Here is a 19698-nt window from a genome sequence, read left to right as displayed (position 1 = left end):
GGGCCCAGTTTCTTCATACCTTACACTCTTCTCCAGCTGATCTTAATCTGTTCAGATCATCTTTCTGCCAATGAGCTCAATACCTGCAGTCACTTCAGTCCTTGCTCTGTAATTCAGGCCCGTGTTGCTGTCTGCCTTCAAGACATCTCCACTTGGATATCTTGCAGAGATCTCAGGCTCCACGTGTCCAGACGGAACTCATGATCCCCTCAAGCAGCCTCCCTCCCAGCACTCCCTATCTCAGGAAATAGTAGCACCCTCCGCCCAGCTAATCAGGCCAGGAATCTATGATTAATGCCTGACTCATCTCATTTCCCTCATTGCCCAAATCCAATCAATCACCAAGTTCTCTAAATTCTGTTTCCTAAATCAGTGCTTGTCAATTTTTTTTTCTATGAATTAAAGAAACATCCTTTGTATCATGATCCAGCCAATATGCGTGTGAATGTGTGCTCATGCATCTTTGCGTAACTGAAACAGAAATTTTGCAAAACAATTTTTATCATTATATGCAGAGTCCTCTGATGTTTTCTTTTTTACTTTCTTATTTTTTTAAAGGCTAGTAACCTGTGGTTACTGGAAACTGTGTAACAACCAGTTCTTTGGGGGCTAGGGGAGGGGACACCTGATGTATAGTGTTTGCCCATGTCTTTGGTGTAAGTAGTTCCATGGTGGCTGAATTCAAGCTGCCAGCCAATCAGCTTACAAACTTCCTAAAGATTTAACTGGCTCTCATGATCATCTCCAGGATGCCAATGTTTCTGAACTGTAGCCTGATAGACACTTGTTGGTCTACATCTCTCTTAAATTTATCCATTAATTTTCATTCCTAATGTTGCCATTTTTCTCCCAGCCACCACCATTTCTGATAAAATTGGTTTCTAGGTCAACCTGATCTATTTTAAGTTTACTTAATGTGTTTCAGAGACTTCCTGTTGTCCAGACTAAGACAAAGTCTACAATTCTTAAAAAACCATCCACAGTTTGGAACCTGCCTAGCCATCCTGTGCTGTCTCTCTTGATCTCAACAACAACAACAAAAAAATGTTCTTCTTGAACATCTAGGAGCTTTTCCTTTTCTTGGATATTGCTATTTATTCCTTTTGGCTAGAAGGTTCTTTGCTTCCATTGTTACTCAGCTTTTACTCATCTTCCATATCACAGCTTAAATGCTACTTTATTCACTTGTTCATTCTTCTATTCGGACAGGCATATGGCAAGCATTAAGGATGTCAGGAAAAGTACAAATAGACCTAGTCTTGCCCTACAGAACTTGTACTCTAGAGGGAAGAAATGCTCAAATAAAGACATTATTCAAATTTAAATACCAATAAAAGAACTTTGAAAATAAAAGAGATCTGCCATCCTATAAAAATTTATAAAAAATCTGTCCTCATCTGGTAAATCAAGGAATTTTTCCTTAGTATGTACCAACAGAGCAATTATAAGAGGTGATATAAAATATAAAATATAAATACAACTGAACTAGTTTAAGGAGTGGTAATAGCATAAGCAGAAAGAGGAACATGTGAAAATTCACATGACAGGGGAAACATGGCAAAATCAAGGAACCAAATGAAATCTAGTGTAACAGGAATGTGAAGAGGAGCAGGAGAAGGCTTGAGACAGAGTCATGTGGACAGGCAGCAGCCAGGGCCTAAAGGGCACTCCAGACCTTGTTGTCTTTAACAAACAGCAATGGGAATCCATCAGTGTGTAGAAATCTGTAATATCATGTGTTCAGATTTCTGTTTTGGAAAAATCACTGTGGCAGGTATGATAATGAGTACAAAGGAGACAAAAGTAAAAGTAGAGATAAGTTAGAAACTTTTGCAGTTCTCTGGACAGAGATTATTGTAACACAAATTAAGATGCTGTTGATGGAAGTGAAAAAAATAGCAATGTATGGGAGAGATTTGTGTGCTGATCTTGAGAAGACAGGATTGTGGATTGACTATATGTGATGAAGGAGAGGAAGGTGTCAAAGGTGACTCCAGGTGTTTGAGCTGCACTGAAAGAACAGTGGTACCATTCTCAGATATAAGAAACGCCAGAGGTCTGGGGGAAACGTGCCTTTGGCTTTAGATATATTGAACTAAGATATCTTTAAGATGTGCAGAACAATGTGTTTTGAGGACTGTTTATAATCTTTTCTAAAATAGAGAAGAAGTCTGGGTTAGGGTGCAAATTTGTGAAATATCCATCTATTTAGTGGAATTCTGCAGTGGCCATAAATGAGCTCATCACCTGAGAATGCACAACATGAGAAATGGGTTAGGAACCCAACCTTAAGGAAGTTCCACATTTACTGGCGAGGCAGTGAAGGGTGAACTCACAAAGGGAACTAAGTAGCGCAGGCAGCTGGGGAAAAGGAGCCAAGCATGAGTGGAGGAGTGAGTGCTGAGCAAAGTAGCAGAGTCAGAGTGTGGGCCACTGTTGGAGCAGTTTGTCTTTGTAGAGGACGGACACAGCAGTATTTCTGACATCAGTGGAGACCTTGTGGTTGTAGTTTAATGAAAGATATTTGAGCATATTTATCATTTTCTCATATTTTTGAAACCATTATAAGAATTTGTATATTAACCACTGTAAAAAGTTTCATATTTAACTCTTTCAAATATTTTTTTATATTTATATCCTACATGTTCTTAAATTTATGAGAAAATGGTTTGAAAGAAAGTTGAATACATATAAGAGAAAGACTAATGATAAATAGAAGGTTAAAAGAAAAAGCAGGGAACAGTCCCTGTGCACCCACGGCACCCCTACACTTACCCTGTCTTAATTCTGACTACACTTATAAATGTTTCTCTAATAGCTGGGTCCCTCATTAGACTATAAGCCAAGAGGACAGAAGTTACCTTTGTCTCATTTACTTCTGTATCCTTGCTAGCAAAGTACTCAGGTGGGAGACATAGATAAGTTTTATTTTTAAAAAATGACACATTAAAGTGATTGGACTTGAAGGTACATTTGATAAAATAGATACTCCAGAAGTTTCATGGTATAAATATATACATATTTGTGCATGTACACACCATGATTATTGATTTCTTAAATTAAATTTGGTACCATTACCTTAAGTGTGATTTATTTAGGCACTAAGACAAGAAGGCTTTATAATAAGATAGAAATTGAGTCAACCAAGAACTGAGAACTCTTCACAAATAAATGAACAGGGGCATGAGTCATCTTGGTGCAGAAAATTGGGCCCTGATCATATCAAGGAAGCAAATGATGAAAGCACAGCCTGTCAGGGCAAGTGTATGCATCCTCACACTGATCCAGGTGAAGCCCCAGGTAACAGGACTTCCGTATCTGAGATGGTGTGTTGACCTCCCAGATCAAGAAAACTTTAAAAAAAGAAAAAGAAAAGAAAGAAAGAAACTCTCACTTCCATTTTGGCAGCAGTAATAAATGCTTCACTATGGAAAGCAATGGACACAGAAAAAGAGAAATCAAATGTGCATTTCTTTCCTGGATTAGCCAGCTTTTTAGAAAGAAACTTTTTAGAAAAAAACTGGTCTCAGTTTCTTTATCTGTGAAATAGGGATGCTTGTACCTTGTCATGGGGTGGTATAGGTCAAGGAGATAACTTGCATATTAAAGCACCATACTCAGAATAGCTGTTCATTGCCCTGCACTGCAGGATGCAAACCTGGCAATTGGCATTGGCAATTTTGACATATTCTTCATAATCTCTGATTTTCACATCAGTAAAATTAGAATGACATGCTATACATAGAATTGCTGAGAGGGCTAGATGAGATGATGTACACAAAGAGTTTTATGAAACACACAAAAAAACTACTAAACTAGGGGTTAGTAAATGACAGCCCATGGGCCAAATTCAGTCCATCACTTCTGTGTGTGTGTGTGGGAGGGTATCACACACAAAAAAAATAATACCAGTGGTTTTTACATTTTTAAATGGTTGAAAAAAATCAACAGAAGATACTTTCATGATATGAAAATTCAAATTTCAATATCCATAGGTAAAATTATTGGGACATATCCACATGCATTTGTTTAGCTAATATCGGTAGCTGCTTTAGCACTGCAGTGGCAGACTTTACTTATGGCAGAGACCATACTTATGGCTGAGAACATCTACTGTCTGGTCCTGTGTAGAAAAGGTTTGCCTACTCCTAACTTAAATCAAATGTAGTGACAAAAAGTGTAGAGATTTGAGTTGTTTACTTTGCATTTCTATTTGGGATTGCTTTTAAGATATTGGGAAAGTGCCTGCTACATAATATAAGGATGTACAAGATGTTGCAGTAGATGTTCCTTTATTCAATTATTAATTCAACAAATCATTTTTTTGGTGCATCTTGTATGCCAGACACTGCTGCAAGGACCGTGGCATACAGAAGTGAACATAACAGACAAAATGTCTGGGCTCAAGGTGCAGGCAGTAAACAGACAAGTAAATAAATAAAGCACAGTAATGGCTAGGGAGATGGAGAATAGAAAGTTTCAGGACAGGGGTTGCAATATTTGGGCCAGGGAAGCCCTCAATGAGAATGTAGCATTTGGGTGAACATCTGGAAGACCCAAGGGAGCCCTGGAGATATTGGGATCAGGGAGGATGAGAAGCCCTGTAGTGTTCCCGGAAGTGACAAGGCTAAGTGTGCTCAAGGGATGCCAAGAAGTGGGTGTGGTGGGAATGGAGTGAGCAAGAGGGAGAAGAGCAGGAGATGAAGTTAGGAAGGCACCAGGCAAGCTTAAGCCTGGCCTTGAGAACCATCCAGGGACTGGGCTTTTCTCTAAGTGGGAGAGGAAGCAAGAGTTGAGCAGAAAAGCAGCAGGGCCTGGCGGGCACTGGATCCTGACCTGTCAGGCTGCTCCAGTGTAGGGAGGGTGAAAGCAGAGACTAGAGGGTGCCTCATTGTTCCTGGGAGAAGCAAGGATGGCTTGAACTCAAGGGACAGTGAGGGAGTGGTGGGAGGTAGATACATGGGTCATATGATTGGCCTTCTGTATCATTGATTCAACTAATCACAGATCAAAAATATTGGGGGAGGGGGGGAATTTCATCTATACTGAACACACACAGACTTCTTGTCATTACTTCCCAAACAATACAGTGTAGCAACTTGTGGCACAGCATGTCCATTGGACTAAGTATTATAAGTAATCGAGATGATTTAAAGAATACAGAAGGGTGTGCATAGATGATATGTGAACACCAAGCCATTTTATATGAGACTTTTGCATCTGCAGAATTAGGTCTCTATGGGATGCCTAGATCCAATCCCCTATGGATATCAGGTGATGACAATATTTGGAAAGTGGTGCCAAAAGGACCTAAGGATGGGTTGGGTGTGGGTTGTGAGAAAAATAAAAGATAAAGATGACTCCATGTTTCCTGCCCCAGGCTACTACTAGAAAAAATATAGTGGCCATCAACCTGGAAAGAGAAAGATGCAGAATAGGCACATTTGTCATTGAGTGATGGGGACGGGGAGAGGGTGTGTGCCGAATCAGATGCAGGGAAGTTGATGGCATGGAAATGTTCAGTTGGAAATGCTGCTAAAAGCACGTCTAAACATCCCAGGGCAGGTGTGCAGTGGGGTGTGGAATACTGGAGTTCAGGAAAGAGATCCAGGCTGGAGATGAGAATTTAGGAGTTGTCTAAGGGTAGGTAGGATGTGGCATAGTGGTTATATCTGTTTGGTATTATAGGATGATTCCATACAAATAAAAAAAAAAGTACATTGCCATCCAATAGGGTCTGAAGAGTAGACCTCATCCCGACATCAGAGATGATCTCAAAACCTGCAAATGGAAAGCTCATTCTACAAAAGTGAATATCAGGAACAAGTATAAAAAGTACCATTAGCAATTATAATTTGAATTGCTCCCAGTTTGCCTAATTGAGGAAACAGTTTTACTGTGAGTCAGATTATACTGTCATAAGTTGATTTGCAAAGAAATCAATTATAGTTTTATGGTATTAAATTTGGGGAATATTGCATATTATCTCTGTGGAAATTAATAAGCCACTTGATGGGTACACATTAGTTAAGACAAGATTAGGAAGATAAAACTTCCTCTGATTTATGAACAAACAGAATGTGATGTATCAGAAGCCCACAGGTTAGCTCTGACAATTTAATTTCTACTGAGTCTCATAAATGCTTTAGCTTTTAAAAAATATATTATTTATTTATTTTATGTATTTATTTTTGCTAGCATGACCTCATTTTTTTTATTTTAAAAAATAAAACAACTCTGATTTTGGACATGATTCAAGCCATGGATGGACTCAATGACTGCCTCTTCTTCCGAAGGCACAATTTCTCCACCTTTCTTTAATAGCTGCCTCCCCCAACCAAGGAGCCCTTTCATACATTCCCCTTAATCTTTATCCCATGAAATGTTTTATTGTAGTAAAATATACATCACACAATATTTATCACTATGACCACTTGTAGATGTACAGTTGTCATTAAATACATTTATAATGTTACATAATCATCACCACTATTTATACCCAGAACTTTTTCATCATCTCCAACGTAAACTCCCTATTCTCCACTCCCCTAAGTCCCTGGTAACCTGCATTGTAGTTTCTGTCTCTGAATTTGCCTATTTTAGATGTGTCATATAAGTGGAAACTACAACATTTGTCCCATATCTGGCTTAATCCATTTAGCTTGTTTTCGGTGTTCATCCATGTTGCAACATGTATCAAAAGTTCATTCCTCTTTATGGCTAAATAATATTCCATTGCCAGTATATCCAACATCATATTTATTCATTCATCTGTTGATGGACAGTTGGATTATTTCATCCTTCTGGCTGATAGAACATTGATGTACAAATATTTTAGAGTTTCTGCTTTCTATTATTTTGCTGCATACCTAGGAGTGGAATTGCTGAGCCATGAAGTTCTGATACCACAGACATAGTGTATATCTTTTTATGTGCATGCATTTATATATATACACATGCATGATTTTAGCTGTGTATGTATATGCTTTCTACATTTAAAAAGTAAGAGTGTTTTACTAACACCCCAAAATGAATTTTGACTTCCATGGGGGTTGGGGGTTATCTTCATGGATAATACAAGCTCTGAGACCCCAGGTTTCCTTCTTCAATGAATTTATGTGTAGGTAATGAATATGTTAGTACACTCCTTAAAGAGTGAAATCATGGAAAATGAGATGACCCCAGAATACATTAGTTTAAAAAGTAATTTTATTCCTAGTATACTACAGTTATTCATATTTTATTTGGTCTTCAAAATTGACAACATTCAATAGAGTAATGAACTCCAAAATATTTTTGAAAAACAGCTATGAACAGTCATGTCAGGACCAAGCCAGTGGCTCAGTTACTCTAACAAAACTTTTGAAAGCAGAGGCAATAGATGACGTTGCTGTTCCCACTGAGCCAAAAATATCTCCAGACACAAATAGAATGATTACAAGTACATATGTAAAATGGGGAGGGGGGGGACGGTGAAATGAACGTAGGATGAGAAGATCAGAGGAGCAGGAAGCCTGGTGTCTGCTAGGCTCCGGGATGGTCCTGCCAGCATGCGCGGCTCGCAGTCATGTCTGGTTGGAAGGTGGTCTGGCAGGATGCCTGTACATCCCCACCTAGATCTGGTTACAGTGTGGCTGCCTAATGCTACATTGTTTCATTATGTAAAGAAGAGATTAAAAAGATTGTATAACAGTTTCAAATACCTGACCAAAAGCTGTGAGTTCCTTCAAAGACAAGGAGAGGCTAAGGAGCTGCCAGAATGCAGACCAAGGAGACTCGCCTTTAAATGTAATGAGGGACCCCGGAGTGGGTCCTGGTACAGAAAAAGGACATTGATGGAAACAATGGGGAATTTCAGACAAAGCCGTAGTTTCATTAATACTGCTGTACCAAGGTTGACTTCTTAGATGTAGTGATGGCCCCAGGATTATACAAGATGTCAACAGGCTAAGTGGGACAGATGGGAATTCTCTGCCTCATATTTGCACCCCTTTCTGAGAGTCTAAAATTATTTCAAAATAAAAGGTAAAAACCACCAACCACCAGGTTTCTGGTCACTCCCAAGGATCAGAAGCCACACTTGGGACTGGCAGCTGCTGAAGCACGGTTTGATGGGGGCGTGTGCACTTGTAACCTAGCAGCTCTGACATCTGCCATGAGAGTGACTGCCTCTGTCTCCTTTCCAACTCCATGGCAGGGTGTGCTGGGTGCATCATGTCACCGGCATGTGGGTGTACCCCTTCCTGGAACACATTGGCCCTGGAGCCAGGATCATCTTCTTTGGGTCAACGACCATCTTGATGAACTTTCTGTACCTGCTGGGAGAAGTTCTGAACAACTACATCTGGGATACACAGAGAAGTAAGTATTTGGGGGTGGGAGAGGGAGGGAGGGCATAAAACAGGAGAAGTGCTGCCCACGACAGCTGATGCAGAGACTGAGGGAAAATTCCACAGCAGCCTCTCCTTTAAGCCTCGCGCTGGATCTCTTCTGAAATTCTCATTTTTATAATTACAATATTAATTTAGGAACTGTTGGAGGTTTTACCTGATAGGTTGACTACTCACTCAGTCTTATTAGCTAGTAAAACCTCCAAATCCATAAAATTTTATAGGGAAAAACATAGTATTAACAGGAAAAAAATATTAGAGACATTTGCTCTGGTTATCCAAATGCTTTCTTAGCCAAAAGGACCCAAAATTTAATAGATAAGTTATGAAATGTAGCCAAGAGGTCTTGTTAAGTCACCTGGTTGTCTACTTTCTTTTATGTGGGTGCAATAGTCTCAGAGGAGTCTCACCACCACATAATTAGCACCTCAGAATGCCTCTGGCCAAATGACTCTCCAGTGACTGTCCTCTTTAAGGTACGAAGATGGCAAAGAGGTACAGGCTTGTGAAAGGTAATACTGCATTGTTGCAAAAGCTGTCGTAACCCATGATGTGATTTCTATTTTGTTTCCATTTATGGCAGAGCCTCCATCTGGGCAAGACGTGTAATCTTGTCCAAGCTGTGCAAAATCTGTCCAAATTGTATGTAATATAACATAAACATTGGAAGGTGGAAAAGTGATACATGTGTAGTGATTTGAATCCTGCATGAACATACCATCCAAAGGCAAGATGGTGTGGGGATTCTAGAAAGCTCTGGACATCTCCAACAATCACAGCATTCTAGAGGTCACCAGTAACTGGATTCTGCTCCACAAACATTGAGCACCCCACTCCATGTCAGATACTATGCCAGGAACTCCATCTAATACACAAATAAAGCACAGTGATTGCAGTTACTGATTCAGGCATTTTTTTGTGTGAATCTTCTAAGATTGTGTGTGTCAAGGTGTTAGCCAATGCTAAATGGCCCAGAGGAATTGAGGGTTTACTTTCTCAGCTTTTCTGTTTGATGAGTAGTCTATTGAAAAGATGTCAAAATTTTTTATTCAGTTCAGGCCACAGTTTGGGGAATCAGAAGTTATCTTTTAATAATGTTCCCTCTGTTTGATGGGAATAATAATCTTTCTCTATTAGTTAATTTATATAATTTATAGAGGCATTTAGTTAACTGAAAATATTTTGAAAACAAAATTAAGCTTTTTTTTCAGATTCTTGTAAGGAAAACTGTATTCAGATTTAATAGTCCAAGACAGGAAATATTTATGACTGTCTGTGTCCCCTTGATTTGTCTGACAGTCATTTGATCATTTTTCTAATACTTTTATGAGGAAATGGCCTAAAAACCAGGAGTGATAAATATCCATTCTAGATTAAAATAATATTGCTTTTAACAACTTTGAATGAGGAGTTTAAAATGAATAGTGAAACTAAGACTTTTTCAAATGGTCTGTTCACTTTAATTGTCCTATTCTGTTAAGGCACTTGAGTGAAGGCTAACTTTTTATAACTCATCTCAGGTTTGAAATTAATTTCGTCTACTTCTCTCTAGTTGATTCCGTTGAGGCTGATGTTTTGTGTCAGGTAGGTATCTTCCCATTTACAATAGGGGATCACAAAACTGATCACCTGCCCCTAAATTGTATCCACCAAGAAGTTTCACTAGGCCTACATAGTGGGGCTTTGAGTTTGGAACCATCATTTAAAACTTGGGAGACTTCACATAAAGGCCAGGCTTCAAATTCCTATCAAATATTTTAAGATCTAGGAATACCAAGCCCACTGCTCTCTCTATCAACCAAGAATTAGAATTGACTCTCTGCTTTAGATGGCTCTCTAATTTTCCCTAATTCTCATCTGGCACTTTACTTAGTTTCCTGGCTCATTAGTAGTTGACTTTTGAAACTGCTGATTGAACACGGAGTGTGAGTGTGTGTGTGTGTGTGTGTGTGTGTGTGTGTGTGAGTGTGTGTGTGTTGAATACAGTGGCATACAGTGTATCATCACTACCCCACACCAGTTACTACAGAATCCTCCCAGAAGAAGGAACACTGCACATGAGCCCCCTTCCCTTGCTCCATAATGGTTTTTGTGACTTGAGTTCCTTGACTTAGTTTTGTCAACTCTAACTTCAAGAAAAAATCACATGATTGCATTATTGTGTGAGGTTATTGCTGAAAAAAGAGATCAGGAATCATCTAAACCAACCTTTTCCTTTTATCAAAGTCAGCTGAGGCTCAGAAATCTTAAAGCCCCCAGAGGGTCATACCAAAATAGAGGGACCTACCAAAATAGTTGGTGGCAGAGCCAATACCTTCTAGCCAAGGTTCAGTCCAGTGCTATTGCTAGTGAAGCATCAGCACATCATCATGTTTAGAAATCCAGACATATGAGAACTCAGAGACTTCATCAGAACCACAGACCTTGCCTATATAATTGCAAAACAGGCTAAGCTGATAGGAAACATAAATTTTTAAAAGCCCTTAAAATAGGCTAAGTTAAAAATCAAGCATTTGCTCTTTTTATAATTAAGTAACTCAAGATGGTTTCATGGAAGTTTAGTTTACTAAGACTGTGGGAACAGAGTCCCACAAGCTGGGTGGCTTAACGACAGAAATTCATTAGCTCACACATCTAGGGACCGGAAGTCCAAATCCAAGGTATTGGCATAATTGGTTCCTCTGTGAGGGAAGTATCTGTTCCTGATGTCTCCTTGGCTTACAGTTACCCATCTTCCTTTACTTGTGTTCTCCCTGTATGTGAGATAGCTCCCCAACTTCCCCTTTTTTTGAGGACATAAGTCATATTTGATGAGGGCCCAGGGCCCACCCTGATGACTTTCATTTAATTTTGTGAAGACCCTATACAAAAAAGGTCACATTCTGAGAATCCAGCGGTTCAGAATTCAGCATGAGAATTTTGGAGGGACATAATTCAGCCTATAATGCTCCCTGCCTCATAAAATTCATGACCTTCACACGTGCAAAATACATTCCCCTCATCCCAGTGGTCCCCAAAGTCCTTCCAACATCAACTCTTAAATCCAAAATCTCATCTTAATATGGTATCAATCAGGCATGGATGAGACTTGAAGTATGAGTCATCCTGAAGCAAAATTATTCTCCAGTTGCATGGAAACCTATGAAATCAAATAAGAAATTACCTGCTTGTAAGACACAATGGTGGGAGAGAAATGGCAGGGGAAAGAAGGCCCCTGGTGGTTCCCAAGAAAGTCTGAAAGCCAGCAAGGAAAATCCATCAGATTTGAAAGCTTGAGAATAATCCTCTTTGATTGGCTGCTCTGTCTTCAGGGTTCACAGGGAAGGGGGCGTGGCCCTGCCTTGGGCCAGCAGTAGCTCCACCCCTTCAGCCTGGGCTACAGCCCCACCCTCTGGAACCAGGAGGCAGTGCCTGAGCCATCTTGACCAATGATTTGTCTCCTTCATTTCTTTGTGATTGTCCAAAATGACAGTGTCTCTGCTGGTAGAAAATCCCGTCCCCCCGCCCCCCCCCAAAAAAAAAAAATTGGCCTCTGTGCGATCGGCCAAACCATCAGAAAAGAGGGTTAGGACTTTCACACATGAGTTGGGAAGGAGAGCCTGAGAATGCAGAACCCCCCTGGCCTTTCTTCTCCAGGTCATTTCTTGCCTGGGCCCTGCAGGCTGGCAGTGTCAAAGTACTGCCCCCTGGTGGAGCCCCTGTTCCAGCCTGAGGACACACCTAAATGCCTCCCTCAAGGACAGTCTTGTCCTGGTGTCCTGCATCTGCAGCCACCATCAGCTTTGTGACAGGGTTCTTTCTGCTTTGTGTGGATACTATACGCCTGGTTCTTCTAAACAGTTATTACAGCTGTCTAATTTTTCACCTCAATCTCACAGCTGCCAAACCAAAATAGGTGGGGAGCCATTTTCCTTCTCTAGATCAGAGAATGCTCCCTGTTCCCCACTCCCGCTTCTGAAGATTCCGCCATGCTGCCTCCTTGGCCCATTAGCAGAAGAGGATTTGGAGGAAAAAGACATTAGAAAGCAAGTTCATATTAGTCCCCAGTACCTTCTCCACGGACAGAGAATGTGGGCCAGAAGTTGGAACTCGAATCTTGTGTGCAGTTTGAACAGAATCGGTTATTTGCCTTAGCTACCAACAGGGAAGCCCTCTTCCTCCTCCCTCTCAATGTCCTTGTTCTTCAAAATGAGGTTTTTCGTAATCTGAGAAGTAATTTGGAAACAGTGTTGTAGTTCCTGAGTTATGAGAACCAAACACAAAAGACTGTTGAGGACACCCACTACCTCCCCCTGACCCCACCAAACAGACTAGGAGCTGGGAGTGGGAGTTGGTGGGGAGCCAATATGGGCTCTATGACCCTATGGAGCTTTATGATTTATTATATTGTGGAGGCCCATGTTTTGTTCTACTGCTTTCCTGCAGTTCCAGTCTTCTGAGGCCTTCTTTATATGCATGGTTTCTTAATTTATTCAGTGACGATTGAGTACCTCCTATGAGACAGACACTGCATATTGGATGCTAGAGATACAATTAAGGGCCCTGCTCTCAGAGAGCTAGCAATTGATAAAAGAATACTACTAAAACCTGGAAAGCGGTATTCTGAATTCTTTAATTCCATCATTGCTATTGAAAGCAACATGCAAAAAGTCTCTGAAAATTTGGTAACATGAGAAAAAATGTTTAACTAGGAGCAAAAGAAAAAAGTTAATTATAATTTATAAGACTGACTCCAACATATTTATCCCCAGGAAAATGAAAGGTTGCTGCTGGCTATTCACCAAAGACAACAGGCAGATCTTACTAGTCTAGTACACACAAATTCTGCAGGAGGAAAAGAAGAAAAGTGTAGGTCTATCAGCAGCAGGTTGAATAGAAGGAAGACTTGGCTGGGGTGTAGCCTAGTGATGGGCACTTGTGTAGCATGCATGACCCACTGGGTTCCACCCCTAGCATTGCAAAAATGTCTTTTAAAAAGTACACACAGGTATGGAAATAAATAGTTCTTGTGACTAATAAGATCCTTATGAGCTTTTTAAAATATAAAAATAAATATTTTTTTTTTAAAGTCTTAACTCTTGGAAATCCAGAGTCCTTGCCTTAGGAAGAAACAGGACTAGAATAAAAATAAATGAAGTCCATTTGAAATACATCAGCTGCACGGCTTCTGTTGGTCAGGTTGGGGTTTTCACACAAACTCAATGGATCAAGAATCAATGGGTGCTCCTCACCCACAGAAGAGAGAGAGCTGTGTGTGCCCCGGAGGTGTTGTGTCCTGATTCAGGGAAAGGTTGTGCAAAGAAGTGACTGAGGATGTTTCTGGGAAAAGTGGTACATGGCTTTCCTTTTCCGTTAAGAGAAAAAGGGGGAGCAGTCTATAGGAAGGTGGGGAGATGAGAGTTTTGTGAGCAGTTTTGACACATCTGATCCTAGTTTAATCTGATGCCCAAATAAAGAACTTTCTTTATATTTCTAGGTATGGAAGAAGAGAAAGAGAAGCCTAAACTGGAATAAGATCCAGGTCTAAACAGAAAAGCAGGATTGAATCACCACTGAGCTTTGTCACCTCCAGCATCTGCAATGTAGAACAGAACCTCACAAGAGGCAATGTCATCAGCCCCAACCTCCCTGCCCCAGAGGGAGGGCACTTTTTATACACAAATATGCATACAAATAGAATACAGTGCTTTCCAAAAATACTTTCACCTTGGCTGTGTTTTAAAGAATTCTTTCCAAATTCATTTTTGATAATAACATCTTTTTTCCTTTTCTAGCTTTAAAACTAAAATTGATCATTGGATTTTCCTTTTTGCAATTGTAACTCCATTTAATCAAGGAGGAATAAAATTCTATTGTGTTTCTTGTTGAGAAATATTTCAAGTCAAAGGGGGGTATGTGGAGCAAGGCATGAGTGTATTTAGTCCCAAAGGAGCTGGAATAACACACCTAGGCCATCTTGGGGGCCTGAGGGGAAGCAAGACATATGGTTCCAATTGCAATTAAGTCACAGTCACCTCATCCGGGCAATGTTAGTAATAATTACATCAAATTAGTCAAAACCCTGAGTGTACTCAATCTCCTGATTTAATCTTGTGAAACTCCCTTGATGCAAACTTTAATAAAGACCAAGCAACCCCAAATCCGATGTTCACGTGGTGTTTCTCAAGATCCTAACAACACTGGCATCTCCTTTCTTATTCTGCATTATCACCTGTTGAAAGTGGGTTTACTATACCTAGTTCTTTCCTATACTTTCTCTGACTTAGAAAAAGTGTAGATGGCAATTCCAAAAAGGAAAACTTTCTCAATACTAGCTTATAAAATCTTGAGACATAATTACTTTTTTGCCTCTGTGTATTTATTTTTAATTAGTGCATTATAATTATAAATAATAGTGGGATTCATTGCTACATATTCATATGTGCACATAATTTGGTCAGTTTTATTCCTTAGTACCGCCACACCTCCCTCTCCCTGCCCCCAGTCCCTTTCTCTACTGATGACCATGATTAATTTTAAAGTAGAAAATGGAATGCTATATAAATTATAAAGTAATACCTAACACAAATATAGGTGCTGGTTGTCCACCCTGAGTTGGATCAGCAAATTATATAAAATAATTTACTAGAAAAATTATTATTTAAAGCTGGGCATGGTGGTACACACCTGTAATCCTAGTGGCTTGGGAGGCTGAGACAAGAGAATCACAAGTTTGAAGCCTCCTTTAGCAACTAAGTGAGGCTGTAAGCAACCTAGTGAGACCCTGTCTCAAACTAAAGCATAAAAAGGGCTGAGTGTGTGGTTCAGTAGTTAAGCGCCCTTGGGTTCAATCTCTGCTATCACACACACAAAAAATTATTATTTAATTGATGATAATATAATTTTTAAAATGCTTGAAATATCTCTCCCCCTCTCTTTCTCTATCTTCCCACCACACACACACCTACACCTGCACAAATACCCTAACATGCACATACACATACATTCTCTTCCTCTATTTATTTTTTCTTAATTACAACCCCTTCCTAACTGAGGCTGAGTATTCCCATTGGCAACTGCCAAGGGCCCAGTACCCACCTGCAGAGGAGAGAAGGTTCTAGGATGCTCCTGATAATTTACTGAAGATAATTCAAAGTAGATATACTTTAATAGTAAATGTGTTTGTACTTCACAGTACATACATCCAATTTTTAACATACTACTCATTAAAACTTCTAGCCTGAAGAAGGAAAGTTCAGTCAGTAACTACAATAATGTAGAAAAGTAACATATCATAAAATATTACAAAAGAACTCTAACCAAACATGTCAATATCAATAAACATAAAAGAGTATTCATATATTAAAAGAAAAATATTTTTAGACTACATCTCAAAGGCAAATCCAACTCTATTCTATATATTGCAAAACAGACACAAAGTCATTCTGAAAGATAGAAAAAATAGCCAAAATACACCTGAAAATGGTAAACTAAAACAAACAGTGATTTAATGTGCAGTTCAAACCCAAGTCCCTCATGGTGAGGCACTCCATGCCCCCCACTTTTTAAATTTTGTTTTTATTTTTCTTTTTTTTATTTGTTTTTAGCTCTACATGACAGTAAAGTGAATTCTGACATATCATACATACCTGGAGTATAACTTCCCCTTCTTATGGTTGTACATGATGTGGATTTTCACTCGTGTATTCATATATGAACATGGGAAAGTTATGTCTGGTTCATTCTACTGTCTTTCCTATCCCCACCTCCCCTCCCTTCCCTTCATTCCCCTCTATCTCATCCAAAGAACTTCTATTCTTCCCTCCCCCTCCCTTATTTTGAGTAAGCGTCTGCATATCAGAGAGAACACTGGGCCTTTGGTTTTCTGGGATTGGTTTATTTCACTTAGCATTCCTTGGCCCTTTTCTGAAAGCACAGTTGATAGAATCAGACTATCTGGAAGAATCACCATACTGACTCCCTAACTCTCAGAGTTGGAACGAGGAAGTAGGAAAGGTCAAGCAGAAAGCTACCAAAAACAAAAGCAATGCCACATTTTGATAGTGCCACTATCAAAGACTTACAGAGTTGGTGATTGCCATCACAACCACACTCAACTCACCTGTTTGACCCGTAGTAATGTGTTGATTTGCATCCTTCTACAGTTCCTATTGTTGAAGCCCTAACCCCTAGTACCTCAGAATGTGACTATTTGGAGATAAGGCCTTTAAAGAAGTGATTACGTTAAAATGAGGCCATTAGGGTAGGCCCCAATCCAAAATGCTGGTGTCTTCATAAGAAGGGAATATTTGGATGCACAAAGATACACCAGGATGCTCAGAGAAAAGGCCATGTGAGAACCAAATGCAAGCCAAAGAAAGAGGCCTCAGAAGACACTGCAACCTGCTGACAGCTTGTTCTTGGACTTCCAGCCTCAGAACTCTGTGGAAATAGATCTGTTGGTTACGCCCCAGGCTGTGGTTATTATGGTAGTCCTAGTAAATTAACATTGCTGTGCATAACAAACTAATGGCTTTTGGAGAATGGTAATGAGTTATTATAAACTCACTTAGGTGGTGACTCCACTTACAGGAACTCTTCCGGATGAAAGGTCCTTTTTTGTAGGGATAACTCAATGCAAGCTCTGGTATAAAGCTATGAAAATTTTCTTCTACCATGCAAGGACAGCAGTGTGCCTTCTGGCAGTGTATCAGTGACCTTGGTTGTCTAATCATTGCATGGGCCATCAAGCCTCTATTACTCTGATTAAATTATACTCCTTGCAGGATGCAACACATACCCTAGAGACCTTCATAAGCCACATGCATGCCAATAGGTAATAGATAAATGGCCCCTTCCAAAATAAACATGCAGGAGCCATCCACCTTTATGAAGTTTCTGGGGTTCTCGTAATCCATGTGAGCATGACATTACATGCCTCTAAAGTGAAATCCAAGGTTTTCATGCACGCAAGACCATGGGGTCTTATTGGATTTTTGAAGGAAATATGTATCACATTGACTATGTGGTTCCAAACCCCTGACCACAGAGAAAAAATAGAGCTTTACAAATTAAAATGAAAAGGTAAAAATATCACACTTTTGTAATGATATGATTTTAAACAAACACACAAAACCTGATCTGATTATTTCTTACCACTGACACACTATGACAAAACTTAATGGCTGAAAACATTTACTTTGCCAAAGAATTGGCCACATGAGCAGGGTTTAGTAGCATGAGCTTGTTAATGGGGATTGTATCTGCCAAGGTGACTTGAAGGCTGGAGCTAGAGCCATCTAAGGGCTTATTCATGTGCGTGTCCAGTGATTGTTGCTGGCTCTTAATTGAGACCTCAGCTTAGGCTGTCCCTAGAACAGCTACATGTGTCCTTTTCGTGTGGGGGCTGGCTTCATCCTATATAGTTGACTGTCATTTTTATGTTGGCTTTGATGTAATATAGTGGCTGGGTCCCAGCAAATCCAGGTAAAAGTTATGTTTCTTAATATGGCTTGGCTTCAGAAGTCTCAGAGTGCTTCTGCATTTATGACAGACTCGAGGGGAGGAAACATAGACTCCCCGTGTCTTGATGGAGAAGTATCAATGTTACATTGTAAAAAGAATATATGGATTTAGGATATATTATTGGTGTCTAGATTTGGAAAAAAAGTAAACTGGAAAATGACTTAAGAATTAAGATAGTATGGCAATAGAATATAAAATTAACACACACAAATCAGTAGTTGTCCTACATACAAGATGTAATGGAAAATCATGGAAGAAAAGTTCCCATATGCAATAGAAACAAACTTAAAAAGAAAATTATGAAAAATTATGTAAGATAAGATTTTAACAAGTAGCAACACATGTCCTGTTCTTAGAAAGCCTAAAGTTTATAAATTCAGTATGAACTGAAAGTACCCATCATTTTATTTATTTATTTGTTTGTTTGTTCGTTTGTTTCTAAAACTAGGTAAATTAATCCTGAAACATCATGTAAAAATCAACAAGTGTCAGGAAAATTCTGGGGGAAAAATAGTAGCAATAAAGGAGCAGAAAACTAACCCAACCAAATATTAAAATAAAAGCTTCTCTAAATAAAGCAGTGTGAACTATGAAACAAAATGGAAAGATCAATAACTAAATACATATGGGATTTTGGAATATAGATAAAAGTTGTACCTCAAATCAGTGAGGAAGGATGGATTATTCAGTAAATATTATAAGGATAATCAGAAAGCCATCTAAATATGGAAAAAAAATAGCTGGATTCATACCTATACCTTTTACTCTGACATATTTTGAAAGGAACAAAGATTTAAAATGTTTAAGAAACTATAGGAAAAGAAGATTTGGAATTTTCCAGCAGTAGAGAAGACCTTTCCAGTTAACTAGGAATCATACTATAATACTCATAAAACAAAATTAATAGAGTCAGTTACATCAAAATTCTTTTTAAAACTCCTACATTGAAAAAAAAATAGAGAAAAGACAAAATCCGCAAACTGGAGGGAAAAATTACAACTCATTTAACAAAGGATTTGTGTTCCTAATATATAAGGAAATCCTAGGGGGAAAAAAGCAAACAGCAACCTAGTAGGAAAATAATGGCAAAGAACATGAAAATTTCAGAGGAAAAAGGGAAGTATTGCTTAAACATATGAAAAGAATGCATCCTCAATCACAATAAGAAAACACAATAAAAGCCACCCTCAATATCATTTTTACCTACTGGATAGACAAAAACCCCTAAAATTTGACAAAACACTATTTGTGAGGATAGGAGACTTTTATAATTGTTCATGAAAAGATAAATAGGTACAGTCCCCACAGAGAACAATTTGTCTGTATCTTTTTAAATTACAGATGCATGAATCATTTGACCTAGTCATTCTGTTTTTTCAGAATTTATGCTAACAGACTTATTTCCACAGGTTAACTTATTGATTGTACCAAAGTCTATAACAGAAGAAAAGGAAACAATTGAAATTTTTCCTTTCCTAATAGGAAACTGGTTTAAAACATAATGGTTCCTCTATGGGATAGAATACTACGGAGCTATAAAAAGAAGGAAGAGGGGTAGAGGACCTGATAACATCCTTTGTGCATCCATACAGGGAAATCTACCTAAAAATCTACCTTAAATTTTAAGAAGAAACATGTCAAAGAAAGGGCATAGCATGCCACTCTTCATGCCAAAATGATGAGGAAGGAATAAAAAGATGGAGATTCATTTGCACATGGATAAAGAAACTTTAGAAAGATACAAAAATGTACAAAGTTATTTATGTGTGCGATAAAGGATGAAACAGGACTGATAGGAGACCCC

General features: G+C 39.0%; 1 protein-coding gene across 4 annotated transcripts in view; it reads left to right on the top strand.

The window, feature by feature from the left end:
* Aig1 (androgen induced 1) overlaps positions 1-14321 on the top strand; it is a 237753-nt gene extending 223432 nt beyond the window's left edge. For all 4 annotated transcript variants that reach the window (XM_077801682.1, XM_026397622.2, XM_077801681.1 and 1 more), the window contains 2 exons: positions 8198-8361; positions 13867-14321. In XM_077801682.1, the coding sequence (XP_077657808.1) occupies positions 8198-8361; positions 13867-13904 (202 nt within the window). In that variant the 3' untranslated portion in view covers positions 13905-14321. The remainder of the gene's footprint in view (positions 1-8197; positions 8362-13866) is intronic.
* Positions 14322-19698: the final 5377 nt, after the last annotated feature.

Source organism: Urocitellus parryii, chromosome 8 (assembly GCF_045843805.1).
Source record: "Urocitellus parryii isolate mUroPar1 chromosome 8, mUroPar1.hap1, whole genome shotgun sequence".
In the NCBI taxonomy this organism is placed as follows: domain Eukaryota; kingdom Metazoa; phylum Chordata; class Mammalia; order Rodentia; family Sciuridae; genus Urocitellus; species Urocitellus parryii.
Note: the sequence above shows the minus strand (reverse complement) of the source record. Positions and strands in the feature narration are given on the sequence as shown.